This window comes from Aphis gossypii, chromosome 1, assembly GCF_020184175.1.
Source record: "Aphis gossypii isolate Hap1 chromosome 1, ASM2018417v2, whole genome shotgun sequence".
NCBI classification, from domain to species: domain Eukaryota; kingdom Metazoa; phylum Arthropoda; class Insecta; order Hemiptera; family Aphididae; genus Aphis; species Aphis gossypii.
The window spans coordinates 43,251,327-43,270,181 of NC_065530.1; the positions used below are offsets into that span (position 1 = coordinate 43,251,327).

Below are 18,855 nucleotides of genomic sequence, written 5' to 3' on the forward strand. Positions count from 1 at the left end.
ATATGCATTTTCAAAATGATAAATTTGATATGAAATTATAATAGGATTAGGTAATCTCTTGTTACATAAATGTAAGAGATTGATTTTTATTTTCATTTGTTTTCAACTCAATTTAACTTTGTATTTCTAGAAATTTTTAAGATTTACAATGTTTACTATATTTTATACAGATTTCCTACTGTGAACAATACTGGTAAAAATATGATCTTAAAAATTAAATTACTATCACAAATTAACGTATAAATACCTACAGGAACGTACACATGGGGGTGTTTTAGGTGTTCAAACACCTCCCAGAAATATTTGGTTTTTGTAATAAAAATGTAACACTAACAAATTAAAATAATTAATATAATTTGAATAAAAATAAAAATACTTAAACACAATTTATAAATAAAATAAAATTATATTTATTGTAAATTAACGTGATGAGTACAAAAGAATTCGAAAAAAAAATGTTCTACTTTTCATGCATACCTAAATAAAGATTTTATAGAATATTTTGTAATTTTTTTTTTTAATTAGTTTGTTGAAACCAGACACATAATAATATGTAACTCTAATACACAAATTATAAGTACTAATTAATAAATTTAGTGATACTTAAATAACAAATTCAGAAAAAAAACCACAAATTAATTGTTGTTATGTGACGCAGCTGGCACTTGCGTGTTTAAAATTAATTTATTTAATGATTTATTAGAAATATTTTATTTATTTTATCTATTTTATAAAATATGTAATTATTTCTTAATTTATATATTTTAGTTAAATATAAAAAGCATATATTCGAGTATTATTATTTATTGGCCATTGGGTATCTTCACAATAGGTCGTTCCTTGTGTGAATTTATAGTATTATATTTTACACATACAATAATATTTTCAAATGTAATGTTTTTGGAACTATTATCAATAGTAAAATAAATAACTAATATCAATATTCAAAAACATATCATAAAATATATTATTATAATATGTGATTATAGTCTGATTTACATGTCCAGTTAGAAATGTTTTTATAAACAATGATACATCATTGAATTCTAACTTAATTCATACTTATACAATAATCCACTCAATATAGCAGGGGTGGCAAACCTTTTTTGGATCATGTGTCAAATTTTTCCAATTACGGTTTTAAAAAATTTTCACGTGCCCAAAGTAAGTTATATTTTCCAAGGATAAAAATACGAATATTATAATTTTTAAACATAATTTATAAATAGCATCATTTTTTATTATTTTAATTTTTTGCGTGCCATTGAAATTTGACAACTGGCACGCGTGCCATAGGTTCACTACCCCTACAATATAGCAATATCCACTTGCACAGCTTTTTTTTTGAAAAACATACAAATAAACATATTCATTAATACGATAATATAGCCATGCAAGTAATGCAAGAGTTGATAAAAATATAAATCATACTAGAATGTTAAAAATTACATAAATTAGGTTTTTTTTTCTGCAAACAAATACATTATTTATATATATATATATATATATTTTGTTACTCGTATTATTTTCTACACATCCCAAAATAAGTGGATATTAATTATTAATATATAGTATAAATAAATAGATAACAAAGTAAATATTCTAATAGTATTGAAAGTTTGTGGTACCACACATAAAACGCATTAATGTTATCTTAGCTGGAAACATGTCATAAGTTGAACGAAAATTAATATTTAAAAATTTAAATTGTTTAAATTATACATAATAAATTAAATCATTATGAAGTTGATATTTATACTTAAATTTAATAAATAATACATTTTTATTTTAATAATATTTTATTTATCTTTAAATTTATAATGACAAATTTTAATCAAGAATAAAATACAAGAATAATAACTAAATGTTAATAGAATCATTGATTATTTTTTTAAATTGTTGTAATATTAAAATAGGGATTATGATGCATTATTTAAATGTGACATATCAAAACCACTTAAGACTAATTCAATGGCAGTTTCCAAGTTACCGCCCCCTAGTCGTAATCCTTCAAGGTTTAAATGTTCATTGTACAGACCCATTTCTCTCATTATTCCTAGTTGATGGGAATAATCATCTGCAGGTGGAGTCGGTTGACTTTGTATATTATTAGGAATTACCAGCGCATTTCCTGTATTTCCAGTTGATGTACTTGCACCAGCACCACTAGTACTTGGCTGTGGTTGCTGAGTTGTTACATTTGCTATAGCTGTTGCTAACTGAGCGGCAGTAATGGCAAAAGGTAAGTTTCTATTCACCGGTTGACTGTTAGTGTCTGATCCCGGAGACGAATCATCTAAATCGTCCATTTCTTCATCACTGGGAGCAGTGCTGCCTGCAGTACTGCCATTAGACATAGTTCTGGTTCTGTTCAAGTGGTTCTAACACATAATTAAAATATGTCCCCGTTAATATAAATAATAGTAGGCATTAAGGATTTTCAATTAAGTTACCTGCACATCTTGATTATAAGCAATTGTAGAAACTTGAAATGCAACTGCTGCCAAACCAGGATGATTATCAACAATTCGTTTCACCAAGCTAAGATCATTAAGTTTGAGTAATAACTCAGAATGTTGTAAAAGAGTAATTCCTACAGGATCTTCAGTCAGTTTAGGAGTATTGTAGATTAGATCATTTATTATTTTAGCCTTATTAACTTTCATAAATGCACATTTGTATGATAAATTTAATGAGAGTGAACGTAAAGCTACACCCAGTCTCACCAATTCTGGATTTTTGGTACTAACACGATATACTTGTTTATTTTTTTCAATTTTCAATTTTTTGAACAAATGCACTGTAGCTCCACTAAAAATATCATACATATAAATAGGAACAGAGTCTTCCATGACATTCCCGGAATAAGTCATTATAAAATTATCTGTGCCTAGGCTTAGATCTTTTTTACGCATTTTGTCTTTCAATACGCTTACATGCGACTGCAAATCTACGGACACTCTTTCAGTGTATAAAGTCCCCGGACCCAGACGTGCCTTTACGATAATCAACGAAATCTCTGGTTCTTCACTTAACATGTTTCCAACTAAGATACCACAGACAACACGGTAGGGTACAGCCGACGATGACGTCGAATGTAATTTACACGCGTGAACCTAGTATAGTTTAATTTGTGTGTAATAAACCATTATTATAAATATAAAAAAATATAATGTATAATAGATACCTACCTTTTTATTGGTGGTCTGCAACAAAAGAGAACGTCTTACAAAAAAGTATCGAGTTTAATCAGATGAAAAAAAAAAACGATTGCGCAAACATTAGTTATACAAACAATAGTTAGGTATAACCACAATAGGTTACGAGAAAAAAATATTAAGACTTTATCATAAAATGAGTGAAATTATTTAATAATAATATAGAATATTCATGTATCATTAAACATAAGATACCGACCGTGTACGACTAAAAATAAGTAAAGGAATGATTGAACTGAAAAAATGGCTGTAGTACTGAACTACTAAACTAGTAAACTAAGGAAACATCAAACAACAGTTTACATTATTTTAATAATAATAATAATGATACGCACAATTCAATGTATTATCTCATATGTTTGTCTCGTTCAAACGTTCGGTTTATGGTTACCTCTCCCATGACCACTCCGAAGTCCATAGAAGTGATTAATATCTACCACTAGTTAGACCAAAGAGCTTCTACAAAATGTATTCTGTGCGATAACAAACACAACGTCCGCCATCCGTATACTATATTGTATAGTATCCGTACTCCGTAGGGCGTAGAATATATTATTATATATTATATAATATTATATCTGTGACCACGATTAAAATATTAAAATATAATAAATACCCATCTATCCATGGCTTAAATACTGCTTTAATATATTTAAGTCATAAAAATATCTTAACACCTCCTTAGTTCGTAGAGCCATTGAATAAACCATTGAATGAAAGGAAATTTCAAAATATGATCAATTCACCAAAACATTATTATTCTAATCGATAACTTTACTATCCGAACACTGAAAGTATTGTATAATGGAAAAATTATTATAATTAAATTAATATTTTTATTTGAAGTATAGTATAATAATTGTCAACATTTATTGTCATTTAGATTTATGACGTAATTGGGAAAAACATATTGTTAAACTTATATTTATTTTCATAATTCAAAATAATATAAATTTCCAAACTATGAATAAATTAATAAATATAATAATATTAAATAATTATAATATATAATAAATATTTACATTACTTCCAACATTTTATTTGCGTATCCAAATTCCATTCCAAATAAATATTCCTGATTTTTATTTTATTAGCTCAAAAACGGCTTTAAATTTAAAAATGAGGTTTTTTCCTAATGCTAATAAGCTAAAAAAAGTACAATCAGTCATTAGATAAAATCAACAAAATCATTTGCATACAACCATTTGTGGTTTTTACTTTTTGTTTGTGATAGAAATTAAGATGAAAACTTCAAAAATCCACTCTCAGTTGGTAATGTACAGTTACCATTGAAACGTTCACAAGGTGGATATGATTATTTAATAGATTTACATAATATGTAAAAAAATAATGTAAATTTTTTCAGTCGATAATAAAAATATTTAATTTTTACAAATATCTTTAACGTAAATTTAAATATCGTGTATTTAAATATTTTAAATTTGATTCGGCATAATTAATTTTAATAAAAGTAACATTACCTTATTTTTAAAATTTAATTCCTATTATTTTTATAAGTGATTTACAGTGAAGTGTTACAGATATTTGTTGTTAATTCTCAATATAACAATATGATTACAGTATTAAAATAATTAATAGGTACTACTTTATTAACTTCAACTAAAGTATATTTATAGCCGATTATAGGATATTAAAAATATTATCTCAAAGCTAAAAATCTATTAATAATTTATCATTTATTTACCTACCCATATATTAATTATAATTACCTTATTATATTTATATAGCCATCAATTAAGATTATTAATTGTTAGTATTACCTAGTAGATATTTTGGTAGACCAATTATTTTTATTTAATTCTTAGAAAATATTGAAATATAATCCCAAATTTCCAAAGGAAATAGTTGATTTATTACTAATAATTAATCTTAAACCTATTTAAATGTATAATTCTATTGAAACACATTTATAAAATAATAATAAATTAATTAACATTAAAGAAATAAAAGCTAGCATTTTTTCCTGTGTTTAGGTAGATTAATATTGTTTATTAATTATAGTTGTGTAACCTAACCTGGCTCAATATGTTCTAGATACTATTTTTTTTTTTAATTATTAGATTACATTTAATATTAGATTAGTTACCTACATAAATGTTTTAAGTATAAAACTAATAAATACTACTAATAATAATTTTATAGTTAAGATAGATATTTTCAATTGTTTAAGTTATGGTAGTAGTTGTAAAAATGAGGTCGTTGAAGATCTTGAAGATGGGGAGATTTTTGATGTGGAAGATGATAGATACTGAAATGGCTGAAACGACTGAACAAAATACAGAGCCTAAACTATGTAAACAAAATTGTTTTGGAGAAGGTGCAAAAAAAAAAAAATTTGAAACTTCATAGAACATGGTAAACAATAAATTAAACTATAATTTATTGTACTATAATAATATAATAATTTATTTTTTGTTTGTGTTGTGCTAGAAGCAGAGAACTCATCAACAAATAATACATGCTCTTTTACATAAAAATTTTTTTGGATTTAATAGCAATAGATCCAGGGATAAATTTTCTAGAAACAAAGGGGTTATAATGAAAAGAGATGTTAGGTATTAAATGGATGATGATATACATAAGAGAAGTAGATTTGATCAGAGCGATGAAAAAGAACAACTCATGTTGAAAAATAATAAAAATGTAAGCAATTGTGATAATAATGGCATCAAATGTTTGTATTTTAATTTTTTTTTTTTTTTTTTTATATGGCTTGTTTAATAGAAGAACAAATAATGATACACCAATGGAACCTATTAAGACTGTAAATGATGAAGAAATTGTATATGTTGTAGAAACCAATAGTCCTGACGTATACAATTTTGAAACATTTCCACAAGAATTTGGTAAATTATTTTGTTTAATCTTATATATCATACAATATGTTTAATTAGTTGTATTAGAATCTTTAAATAATTATTGTAAGATGTATTTAATTTACGTTTATACCAGTAATTATGTTAGCCATATGTAGCCATAGTATTATTAACAATAATTAAATTAATATGCAAGTTTACACAATATGTGTGTTGACGTGTTGTTAACTTAAGGATTAATTGTCACATTTAAAACAATGGTATTATATTTATAAAACTAAAGTTTTGTGTGCATAACTGTCACATATTTAATATTCACTTATGTTTTATATTACATCATTCAGTAAAAAAATTAATATATTTTTATAGAAAATGAAGAAGAATTTCGCCCTTTGAATAACTTTGACAGTAGAGGAAGAGGAAACAAAGTGGTGGTAATAGTGGTTATATGTATAAACGCAATAGTCCTATGTCCTATGAGACAATATTTGATTGCGGGTTTAGGCATGAAAAATAAAAGTTCTGAAAGTGATGAAAAAGTTTGTCAATATTTTTATCAATCAAAATGTCTTAAAGTAAAATTAAATAAGAATTATAAACATTAAAATTATGAAGTTTGTTTATTTCATTGTTAATATTTTGTTTTATAGGAAAATAATTGTACTTATTCTCATCAACGACTAAATGGTTGCAAAATGAAACTGTGCAAATTTTATTTAATTGATTGTTGTAGTAAAGAGGATAGGTGTACATTTATGCATAGCGAATTTCTTTGTAAATATTATCATACTGGTATGAAATTCTATTCAGGTGTAAATTGTTGGTTTAGCCATGCCAAACTTGATAAAGAACAAAAATAAAATATTGAAGGTATATTATATAATAAACAAAAACATTGATTTAATATAAAGTATACATAATTTAATAAATCACACAATAACATGTTAATATGTGTATATCTTTTAGTCTTTTGGAAAATTACACTATGATCTACCAGAGTATGAAAATGAAAATGAAGATTTTAAGGTTTTTTTTGTTTTCTTATATTTTTTAGACTTATATTATATTTAATTTTTAATAATTGTTCATGTTTTACTATTCTATATAATTTAGTACCTATATAACTGATATTCTATTTTCAGAACAACTTTGAAGAGGAACCAAAATCACCACCCTCTTCAGAAATTAATTTTGTATTTAAAAATGATAAGAGCAAAATTCCTGCAAATACCTGTACCTCTTTAATTAAAAAGCTTTGACAAAAACTCAGATGAAAATTTAGGTAATTTTCAATTATTTTTGATGTAATGATTAAATATGTATAAAAACATTAAAAACCATTATATTTTTCTTCTGGAGGCTATTAATAATAATAATAAAAGTAGTACACCAATACCATCACCTCGAGACAAGCCTATGGTTGATGACACTTTGAAAGTATAATGAAAAATTAAAAAAAAATATATGGTAGGTCAACAGTTAAATGGTACAACTAATAATTAATAAGTAGAATATGATTAAAATAAACTTAGTTCATCTATCCCATGTACTATTGGTTTGGCGAAAAGAGTTTTTTTATAGAACTCTTGGGTAAATTCTAATTCATAATAATTTAATATTTTTTATAGTGAGTAGTTAAAAATATGAAAGCCTTTTAGTGGGTTTTGAGTGGATGGGTTGGTAAAGTATAAATTCTGAAAAATATCAAGTTCATCATATCACTATAAGTAAAATTGTTTATTAATAATAAATATTTTTTTTTAATTTTAAAATAAAACATTTCTAGCCTATAATATGCCTATCTACATTTATAGATAATTAGTAACATTAATTTTTGACTATTTTAGCATGATAATATATAAATAGTAATAATAGTGATAAGCAATAGTAATAATTATGGTTATTGGTTGATCAGAAATATAGACAATAATAACAATACTGATAAAGAATATAATTACATTATATAATTTTTTTTTTTTTATTACAATTTAATACTTAACTTATAACTTCATTTAAAGAATTATATAATACTTTTTATAGTTGTTCTAACAGATACTCAAATACAATTTTTTTATTATATGTATATCCTTGTACCTTATTAACATTATCGTATATACATTTTTTAACATTTAATGATAACAAGTTGAACATAGTAGGACCTAGATAGTCAACAAAATGTTTTCCAAACTCTTTTGTGTACTATACAGCAATGTCATCCGCTCTAATGTCACGCTTTGTGTCATTTTTATTACTAATTTTGCTTGTCGAAAATAGAATAGCAAATTGTTTGTATAATAATTTAACTGGAAGTACTTTTAGTTGTTTATAATTTTGTGTTGTGGAGCCCTGTTGGCTGTAGGTCTTTCTTATCCAAGCAAATTCATACAATTAAATTTTGTTGAATTTCTATAGTCTTAAAAATAATAATTGTTTAATAATCATTAAGGAATACGATTGCGCGGACGACCGCATTTTAGTTGTCTTTGAGGTGGTGGACGTATGTGTAAGTTGAAGTGTAGTGAGCCAGTTGATTTATGGAGTGAGCTATGGAAATTTGCAGCAAGGGTTCTTATATGGTCTTGAATTTTGATGATTCGGAGGTATTTATGTAGATTTTTGTTGCGCATGAACCCTGGTGCGTTTGTTATTATTCGTAGAATTTTGTTTTGGAAAATTTGTATTTTTCTTAATCGTGTCTCTGAGTAGTTACCCTAAACAGGACAGGCGTAGATAATTAGTGAACGTAATAATTGCTTGTAAATTAATATTGAGCATTTTTTTTGTATCATTGATTTTTTGTTTAGGATATGCTGGATATGGAATAACATTGAATGGCACTAGTATGCTTGTTGTTTGAAGCTATGTGAGGCATCCAGGTTAGCTTCTTGTCTAGCGTGACACCAAGGTACTTGACAGAAGTATGGAATCGTTATCGAATCTTAGAGATGGTGGAGTGGAATAGCGAAGTAAGCTAAAAATGACTGCTGAGCTTTTTGAGGCATTTATGAGTATTTTCCAGCTGTTGCATTATTTTGCTAAAAGATTTAGGTGATCTTGTAAATTGTGAGTTATCGCTTCAACGTTACGGGATTCACTATAAATAGTTGTGTTGTCTGCGAATAGGGCGATGTTTGTGTGTAGTGACTGCGGTATATCAGATATAGATATAGATATAGATTCCTGTTTGGACCCTTGAGGTACACCGGAGATCAGAGAAATTGTCGTTTATTTTTTCTAAGAATTGTCTATTTGTAAGAAAAAAATTGATTATATTAAATAGGTACTTAAAATTGAAAGATTGCAGTTTATATAAAAGGCCTTCGTACCATACTTTAACAAACGCTTTTGAGACATCTATAAATACAACACCAATATAGCAATGCGTCTCAAATGAAGTGCTGATATGTTCCAATATGTACGGTCGAATGGTTGGATCTAAAACCAAATTGAAATTTTGGGATAACATTTGCGCTGTTCAAATAATTTTGTAGTCTCTTGTGAATAGCTTTTTAAAAAAATTTTGAAAGGGTGGTAAGAAGACTTATTGGTCTGTAGCTGTCAGGATTTAATTTATCTTTACCCGTTTTTTTAAGTAATATAATTGTTGCTATCTTCTAGTACAGTGGAAAGTGTCCAACGCGTAGCAAAAAATTGAATAAGGAAGTTATAAAGACGAATTCTTTGGTAGGAAGTGTCTTAAACAGAAGGCTGGTAAGGTGGTCGTGACCCGGGGCTTTTTTGGTAAGTAAATTGTTGACAATTAGCTTAATTTCGTTGGATGTAACATAATCCAAACATTTTTAAACTGAATAATCAGGTAGCTCTAATAACTTCTGCGCCCGTCGTTCATTATTTACATCTGTTGTTTGTTTGGTTGAAAATGTCTTGTATAACATTTCCGAAAAAACATTACATTCGTTTGCGTCAGATATCGCTAGTTGATTTGCTGTACGGAGAGGGTGGATTACGTTAATTTCTTAGTTTAGTAGTCTTTTGGTCTCCTTCCATAAATTTGAATTTCCCTGGTGCAAATTTTAGTAGATAGCTATTATACGACGACACACGGTTGTTTTGTAGGGCCGTTCAAACTTCCTTGGTGAGTTTATTCAGTGATTTTTTATTTGCCGTATTTCTTTGTTTTTACCAAATGTGTCTAGCATGGTGTTTGCGTTGAATTAAGGATGATATATATTGAGGTAGAAAGCCAATGTTTTTAGTATTATGTAGCGTGGGCTTAGAGCACCCTCGTGTGGCGTCAGCAATGACTGCGGTTAGGTGTTCAGACATATTTTGTTCTGCAACTTTGATCGTGGGTATAGTTTTAGGTATTATTAAGTTTGTATTAATTTGATTTAAGAATATGTCCCAGTTTGCCTTTAGTTAGAGGGTTATTTGACTGATACGATTGTCAATTAATTGTGATTTTAACTGGGATATGGTCTGAGCCAAGCTCTGCGAGAGTTACTTGCGTGCAATTTAAAATAATTGATTTTATTAATAAAATATCTAAGATATCTGGCTGTCTATCAATATCTGAAGGAAAATCAGTAGACTCATTTGAAGCATAAATTATGTGAGGCTTTTAACTATAAAAGATAGTAGTTTGATGCCATTTGGATTAATAACACGATAGCCCCAATTAGTGTGTTTTGCATTTCAAATTGCCTACCGTTATAATTGAGTTATCTAGACTCATTATTTTATCGTCATCTGAAATGTGCATTTGGCGACTAGGAGGTTGATAAACACTGACAATGGTAACATATCTGTTGTTTAATTTAATTATCACTGCTACGGCTTCTAGGCACAGCAGGTTTAGATTAGGAATTTCTTGTTGTTTAATTTGGGTACGAACAAGAATAACAACTCCACCCATAGTTCGTGATGGTGTAAGTGTGTAATACGATCTACGCGATGTATTATATATGTAACCGGGGAATTTAATTTTGTCTAAACTTGATAAGTGTGTTTCTGTTATACAAACTATTTCAATGTTATGATGAGTAAGGAAGGCTAGTAGTAAAGTGTTCCATTTATTTTTTAGTCCGTTGGCGTTCCAGTTTAATAGAATATTATTATGGAGATTCATTTGAGTGTAGATGTACGCTATTAAGGATGGTTGGCAGATTTACTATGATTTTCTGCAATCATTGAAAAACAAATGTGTTGATTAGGGGTAACAGAGTTTTCATGAAATCATTTTGTGTGTTATTAGAGATGTTCACTGAGAATTTTAATTTAGTTAAATTGCTTGGAAGTTGAGTAGCGTTATTCTTGTTTTTTTTTTTTTTTTGAAATTTCTTTATAGAAAATTACAACCTCTGTCGCTTGCTGGGTGATCGCTAAGGCAGTTTATACATATGGGTGGAGTTTCTATTACTGATCACTTGCGCATTTGACGCATCTAGGTGGTAAGAGACAAAACTTTTTTGTATGCGAAAAACGCTGACAGTTATAGTACATTGAGGAATGCCTTAGAAGGTTGCCTTGATTCTACCGCTACAACACAATACAGGAGTCTGTTTAGGGAGTAAATCTCAGTAGATGATTTAGATAGCTGGATAGCAGTACCGCTACGATAGGTATTGAAGTTTTGAATTTGTTTTGAAGATGAGTGACTGAGGCTACTTTGAATTTCAGTTCTACGAGTTCTTTATGTATACAAGCACTTCTGATATATTTATAGGGAGATTTCTAATGATAACGGATAGCTGTTTGTTTTCTGGAAATAGGTAAGTGTGGTATTCTATGCCGGAATCGTTGAAAAGCTTTGTTGCTGTTCTATAATCTATAATCATCAATAGAATACGAGTTTAATTTGTTGGCTAATGATGTATGAAAGTTTACATAATCAGAAATATTATATACGTAAATAGGTAGAATTTTGGTCTATCCTGTGATTGTTGAGTACTGATCTCATCTGCGGTGCTGTCCGTTCGTTGACTTGGAGAGTTAGAAGTGGAGCGAATTTATTTTTACTTGTATAGGGAGGAGCTTAGGAGTGAGAGCATCACTACTAGTTATTGTATTATTATTATTTTTTTTTTCAAGTATCTGGAAGATTGCGATCTTGAGGAGAACTACTGTTATTTTTAGGATTCATTGAATAAGATTAATTATAAGAAATACAGACGTTAGGATTGAACAGAGCACTGAGAACAACTTGTTACGGCGGCTACTGATAACCAACTGAGTAATAATATTGAACAATTAAATTAAATGTAATTTTTTTCTACACAAATAAGTTCAAAACAATTCAATTTCAAATTTTACAGTTAGAAGAATAGTTCATAAAAGTACTTGCTAAATTATTAGACTAGACGATGTGTATTGAAAATGTTTTAATTAAATGTAATTACTTTTAGCTACTTAGTTTTTAATAAATAACAATTTAAAAATATGATTTGTGATTTTAGTGAAATTAATAATTCTGAACTAGTAGTAAGTACCAAGTATGCTTTAAAATAATCGTTGTATTATTATTTTAACCTTAAAAATATCAAAAACACAAAGAAGTAAAGAACGAAAATAACAAGAAAAAGAAATTAAGAAAAAACAGACACAAAAAAAAAGAATAGAAAAAAACCAACAACGTAAAGAAGACTTGTCCACGCAGACCAATGATAAACCTTTATTGATGATCTAAGCGATGATGAAAAATTTAATGGTAATTTAAAATATAAAATATCTTATCATTATTAGTAATTTTCAAGGTGCTCTAAATGTTGATTGTTAACAGGACAAATTACAAATTTATATAAAAACTAAGGGTCGCCAAAAAAAAAAACAAAAATTATTATATGGTATGGTTTTATGATTTGATTTTTAAATTTTTTTTAGATCTTGTTATTGTTACCAAAAAAACAAAAAAAAAACATTTAAAACGCATTCAAGTCCATTAAAAATATGTAAGTTTAAAAATATATTCTAAAATATAAATACTCTTATAGGTATGCAATTTCTTATATGGAGGATAATAAAATTTAAACAATGTACAAATGATTGGTTTAATAATAAAAATAATAAATTTATAATTAATATTAATACAGATTAATTTTTTATGACGATTATTTACAGTATAATGAAACATATATGAGTGATGTTCGTTATAGTCAAGAAGAATATTATCCAAGTGATATTTTAGAACATTCAGTTTCTACTCCAATAAATAATAAATTAAATAATTAAATAATTTACAAAATGAAGAAAAAGAACAATCACCCAAAAATTCTCCATCTAAGTCAAACTCATCAAAAGTTGAACAAGTATATATCTGTTATTTAAAATAGTTGTCTAAAAACAGGATTTGAAACCGCTCCCGAAAAAAAAGGTCCGAACATTTTTCGAAACCGGTTACTGGTTTTCGTGGTTTTTAGAATTAAGACGGGTTTCCACTACACACGTGTACGTGTACGTGTATAAAAATCATAGATAATAAAGAAATGGATGGGCCATGCTATTGTACTCATCTGTGACGGAAGAGATCTTTTGTTACCAATATTGTTACAAAATGTAGCACTGGTTAGTTAATATTGGTATCATAGATTTTATCAGTTTATCACCATAAATAATATATTTATTTATTTAGAATTTAACGGAACTTGCCCTTTTACAAAATTAAATGTGGTTTATAGACCAATAATGTATAGAAAAAAGTAATTACAGAATATAATAATTATTAAGTACAACACTAAGTAATATTGAAAAGTATATAAATATATAACTTATACATTTATATACTTTTCAATACTAATTATTATCCTTAACTTTTGCCCTTAATAATAATTTAAATATATGTGGTTAAAGAGTAGAGACGCAGGAAGAAGACGACTTATGTTTATATTTTTAACTGTCTCCTCTCAAATTAAACTCAAATCTCAATCTTTTCAATGGGGGCTGAGACCCCCGAACACCCATGCAATTGGCGCCTATGTATTTAAGGATACAAATAATTAAAAATATAAAATATATAAAAACATAAAGAAATCACTGATTAACGAGGACTAATATTAAAATTATAATGTTGTTTTTAAAAGCATAATTGACTTAAATCTGAAAGTATGACGAGTAGTATTGAAAAAATCTAAGGTGGGGGAGACTAAATTTCAATTTTCAGAGCTCTAACAAAGAATGAGTCATTACTTGTTTTGGACTTGAGGAATGGGATGGCAAAAAGATCATGATTTCTTGAGTAGAAGAAGGGAATACGGAAATTGATCTGAACTAGAAGCTCAGGGCTTACAACATTATAATTTAACAAGTCGTATACGAACATGATATCAAATAGCTAATGTCTTGGTTGGAGATACTAAGATTACTACATTTTGAAATGGCTTAATAGATTCTTTAGAAATGGATAAGTTTTTTATATAGGCAATTCTTTTTAAGAATTTAAATCATGAATATGAGTGGATAACGATTGACTCCGAATTAGTGATAATTATTCAAGAACAGATCGTACAAGGGAGGAATAAATTGTTTTTATAGTAGTAGGGTTATTAAATTGTTAAGTATTCCTATTTATGGAGCCTAACATTTTATAAGATTTGCTGAGCCTAATATATTCATGATTTAGTTTAAAGTATAAATCTGAGCTAAAGAGCACTCAGATCTTTTATTGAATAAGCTCTATTTAATACTATATTATCTAATGAGTAATTGTAAACAATAGGAGTTTTATAACGAGTAAAAGTTTTATATATGATAAAAATACGTTGCTGTGATTGGTTGGTATACATGGTAAGCTTTTGGTATACCAGTAAGTTTATATGTTCTTACCACACGTATAACCACGATATTATTAAGTTGAATCCAGTTCAACTATTTCCGTTCAAACGGTCTAATTTAACCGATAGCAGCAATCGCAAATTTAAAAATCTTAAATGTGTTATGTTTTAATATTATAATATTAAATTATAATAACATATCTAACATATTTAATATTGCTGCTATCGCTCAAATTAGACCGTTAGAACGGAAACAGCTAGTTGAACTAGATTCAACTTCATGGTGTTGTGGTTATCGTGTGGTAAGAACGTATAAACTTTCTGGTATACCAAAAGCTTACCATGTACACCAACCAATCACAGAAACGCATTTTTATGCACGTACACGTACATGTATGTAGTAGAAAGCCGCCTTTAATTGATTACCGGTTACCAAAATAATCTCTAAAAATGTGGTTACCGGTTACCGGTTTAGAAGCGGTTTTAATTCTTTAAGATTATCTGTAACCGGTAATATTATTAGTTATTTTTGTTTTGGTGTTTTTACATTTTTATATTTTCTTCGTGGTTCTAAAAATCTAAAATAATTATTTATTTTATAATCTTTTATTATTTATTTTGACATTTTATGTCTTTGCTTTGGCACACAGAATCGAAATGCGTTACAGGGTGGTTACCCTGGTTACCTGGAAACATTGATAGGTGTGTGTTACCTACCCTGGTAACCAGGTAACCATGATAACCGTAACTAGGTTTTAGAATAAATAAGCGATTTATCAAAGACATAAAATGTGGTAAATGTACTTCATTGCAGACTCGTGTGCAATATGATTTATGCTATCGTTTAGTGCACAAAACATGTAATAATTTTTTTTTACTATTTAGAAAATAATTCAAATAACATTGTTTTAACGTTATTTGGTTTTGACTTTTTGAGATTAACGGTTTTGATTAATTAACCGGTTCAAAAAATAAATAGTTTCCATTATAGGTTTCTCCTTTTACTAAAATACGTGATTACTGGTAATTGGTAACCGTTCTCAAAATTGAGGCAAGAAAACCGGTAAACGGTTACCAGATCCAAAAAGTAGTCACGGTAACCGGTTACCGGTTTCAAGCCCTGCTAAAAATGATAACTATTATAGTTTCTTGATACTTATTTTTATGTAGCCATATTAGTTTCTTTAGAATATAAAATTAAATTCATGAATTGCTGTGATATTTAACATTTTATAATTTAGTAAAAATAGGTTCATTTTAATAGAATTACTATAAGTAAATGATTATATTATGGCTAAACTACGGTATACTATAAAAACATGTATTGATAAAACAACCATAGTTGATCAACCTTCTCCATTTCATTTACCAGAATTAGAATTGCCTTATTATTTTGAAAAAACTATTCAAGAAAAGTATGTTTTCATCACATAATTTTAATTCTATACTTAATACAATTATTTTGGAATTGCAGAAAAAGTATAATTAAAGAACCTGCTGCCAGCTCTACTTTTAGTAATAGTTGTGCTGTAGAGTTAAACGCTTGCCTTAGTAGTCATCTGCCAATGAAATATCAACTGATACCATGCCAAGTGTCTATACCCAACTACTCTAGAATTCCTCCTACGGTAAATAACATTAACATTATTTGAATTGTATGTAAAATAAAAAATATATGTGTATTTTATTAGGTGGGAATTGATGATCCACGACTTAGACATAGTATAATAGCGGCAAAGGATTCAATGTTAATTCAAAATGCTCCTTTAACTGTTAGAGCAGTTAATGTTAGACCAAATGATCCACACTGGAAACCCATGGCTGATAGAGATCCAAGACAATGGCATCGTTTTAACATGGGCCAAAGAATAAATTATATAAATTATTTTTAATTTGATAATTACAATAATCGTTAAACTTTATTTTTCTTATATTACTTATACTTATACTAATTGTTCAAAGAAAATTTTAATTTGATGTGTTTATGTTGTATAATGTAATGTAAACTTGTGTAATTACTTATTAGTAAACAATTTAATAACAATGACTGATTTGTTTTTTGTAGTTGAAATCCTAATACTATTATTATTAAGACTATTGCAAGAAAATCAAGTAAAATGTAATAGATTATCAGTATTTAAATTTAGTGAAAATTTCTAATTGTTTTAATATATCAATTATAGTACATTAGTTCGTAATGAAGGCATAGGTGATTTATTTTGTAAGTTAAGATATGATCATATTTTTTAAGTAATCACTTAAATTTTTTTATATATACCCGAGTCAGTGGCGTATCTAGGATTTTGTTTTGGGTTGGGCCCAATATTTTTTTACATTAATATAAAACCAGAAACCTGAATTTTTCGTAATTATAAGTTATATTTCACAGTTACATTCTTATACATCTTATGAGCCATGGGTCAGGCTCCTCTGGCCCCTCCTTAAATCCACCACTGAGTCCCGAGTACTTTATTTCATTGATGTTATAATATCATAGTTGTGTATTTCAAAATTAGTATCGCTAAATTGCATAAATGTATGCTGTTATATATATTTTGAGTTATGTTGCTTTTAATTTTGTTTTCTCTTTTTGAAATATTTACTTCATTATACATAATATGATACTTTGTTGTACATGGTAATTAATAGTATTAATACATTATATTATTTATGATATGTATACAAATACATTTTTATTTATTTATTACTGATGTAATATGTGAATATTTTATTATTGTTATGTTTAATAAAATTAAACACTGTAATATTTAGCAGCGGCTTAGCAAATTAGGTAATTGAATGGGTGACACCTGAAGCATTTTAAAGAATGGCGAGTAATAATGAAAGAGTATTAATTTAGCGTCAACTAGTATTTTAATATTTTTTACAGCAAGTAGTTTAAAAATTTAAAATATGTAAGTAAATTATTGTTTGGTTCTGGATGGGAGGTGAAATATTAGATAAGAATCTAAAAATTTTCAAATTCTCCCTACCACTGATATAAGTACTTATGTTCTACCATATGAATATGAATGTTTCAAATTAGATAAATTAGTGTTAAATAAACATTTATGAAGTTTCCTCTCTCTTCCTGATTTAACTAATCGACTAGACCTGCTCAAAAGTATAGGAACTATTATAATATAATAATTTTTAAATAGGTAATTACTTTATGTAGTACCTAAGTAATTGATTAGTTTCCAAGAAAACATATTTTTTAATTAAAGAGGTCTAACTTCATGCAGCCCAATTGCTGTGTGAACTTTTGACATGCCACAAAACAAACTTGAGTTCAACATAACAATTTTGTGTTTGATTTAATATGTATTTATTTCATACGGAATTAACTCCATTTACAAAAACAACTTACAGCAGCAAAACGTATGTTACATGTCAGTATACTATGTTAAAATTAAAATAGAGTTACAATTTTTAATTTATAAATAATAATAAACATTTTTAAAAAATATAAAAATAATTCAACTTATTGATATAGTAATTATTAACATCAAAATTTACAACCATATCGATAGAACATATTATATAATTTAGTGACATTTCAAGTCATTAATAATTCAAAATAAATACTTAAATCATTAATAATAAATACACGTTTGATAGCAGAATTAAATTAAGTATAATCATATAGTACCTATATTAGTTTTTTTATAAGAAAATGAAATTATAGCACATTTATTAATATTTATTTGCTTATCATTTTCAATACACCAATTTTGAAAACACTTTAAATTAGATTGTAACAGCATAGTGTCGTATTAAAAATTTATAGTTTTAAAAATTTTTACGTCATCAGCAAATAGTATTAAATTTTAATTTTGTATTGCCGAAGATAGGTATATCATTTATAAAAATAATGAAGTAGATGACACCTGAACTAATTGAAATTGGATCCGAGTGGCGAGTACAATAAGTAGCCATATTTTACAATTTGAAATCTATTTTTTAAAAAACAAATAAACCAAGATAATAGAGGGTTATTTATACCACTATATTTTAGCTTTGCAATTAGTAGGTTATGGTTTACTTTTTCGAAAGGCTTTTTAAAGTCAGTAT

The 18,855-nt window shown here is 27.2% G+C and overlaps 1 protein-coding gene and 1 pseudogene across 1 annotated transcript; one reads left to right on the forward strand and one right to left on the reverse strand.

The window, feature by feature from the left end:
* Positions 1-941: 941 nt before the first annotated feature.
* On the reverse strand, positions 942-3,526 carry LOC114128387 (uncharacterized). Its single transcript, XM_027992898.2, has 3 exons — positions 3,192-3,526; positions 2,454-3,116; positions 942-2,381 (listed from the first exon to the last, which is right to left on the reverse strand). The coding sequence occupies exons 2-3, from the start codon at positions 3,036-3,038 to the stop codon at positions 1,920-1,922; spliced, it is 1,047 nt and encodes a 348-aa protein (XP_027848699.1). The 5' UTR covers positions 3,039-3,116; positions 3,192-3,526; the 3' UTR covers positions 942-1,919.
* A 934-nt stretch (positions 3,527-4,460) lies between these two features.
* On the forward strand, positions 4,461-16,787 carry LOC126551520 (uncharacterized; annotated as a pseudogene).
* The last annotated feature ends 2,068 nt before the right edge of the window (positions 16,788-18,855 follow it).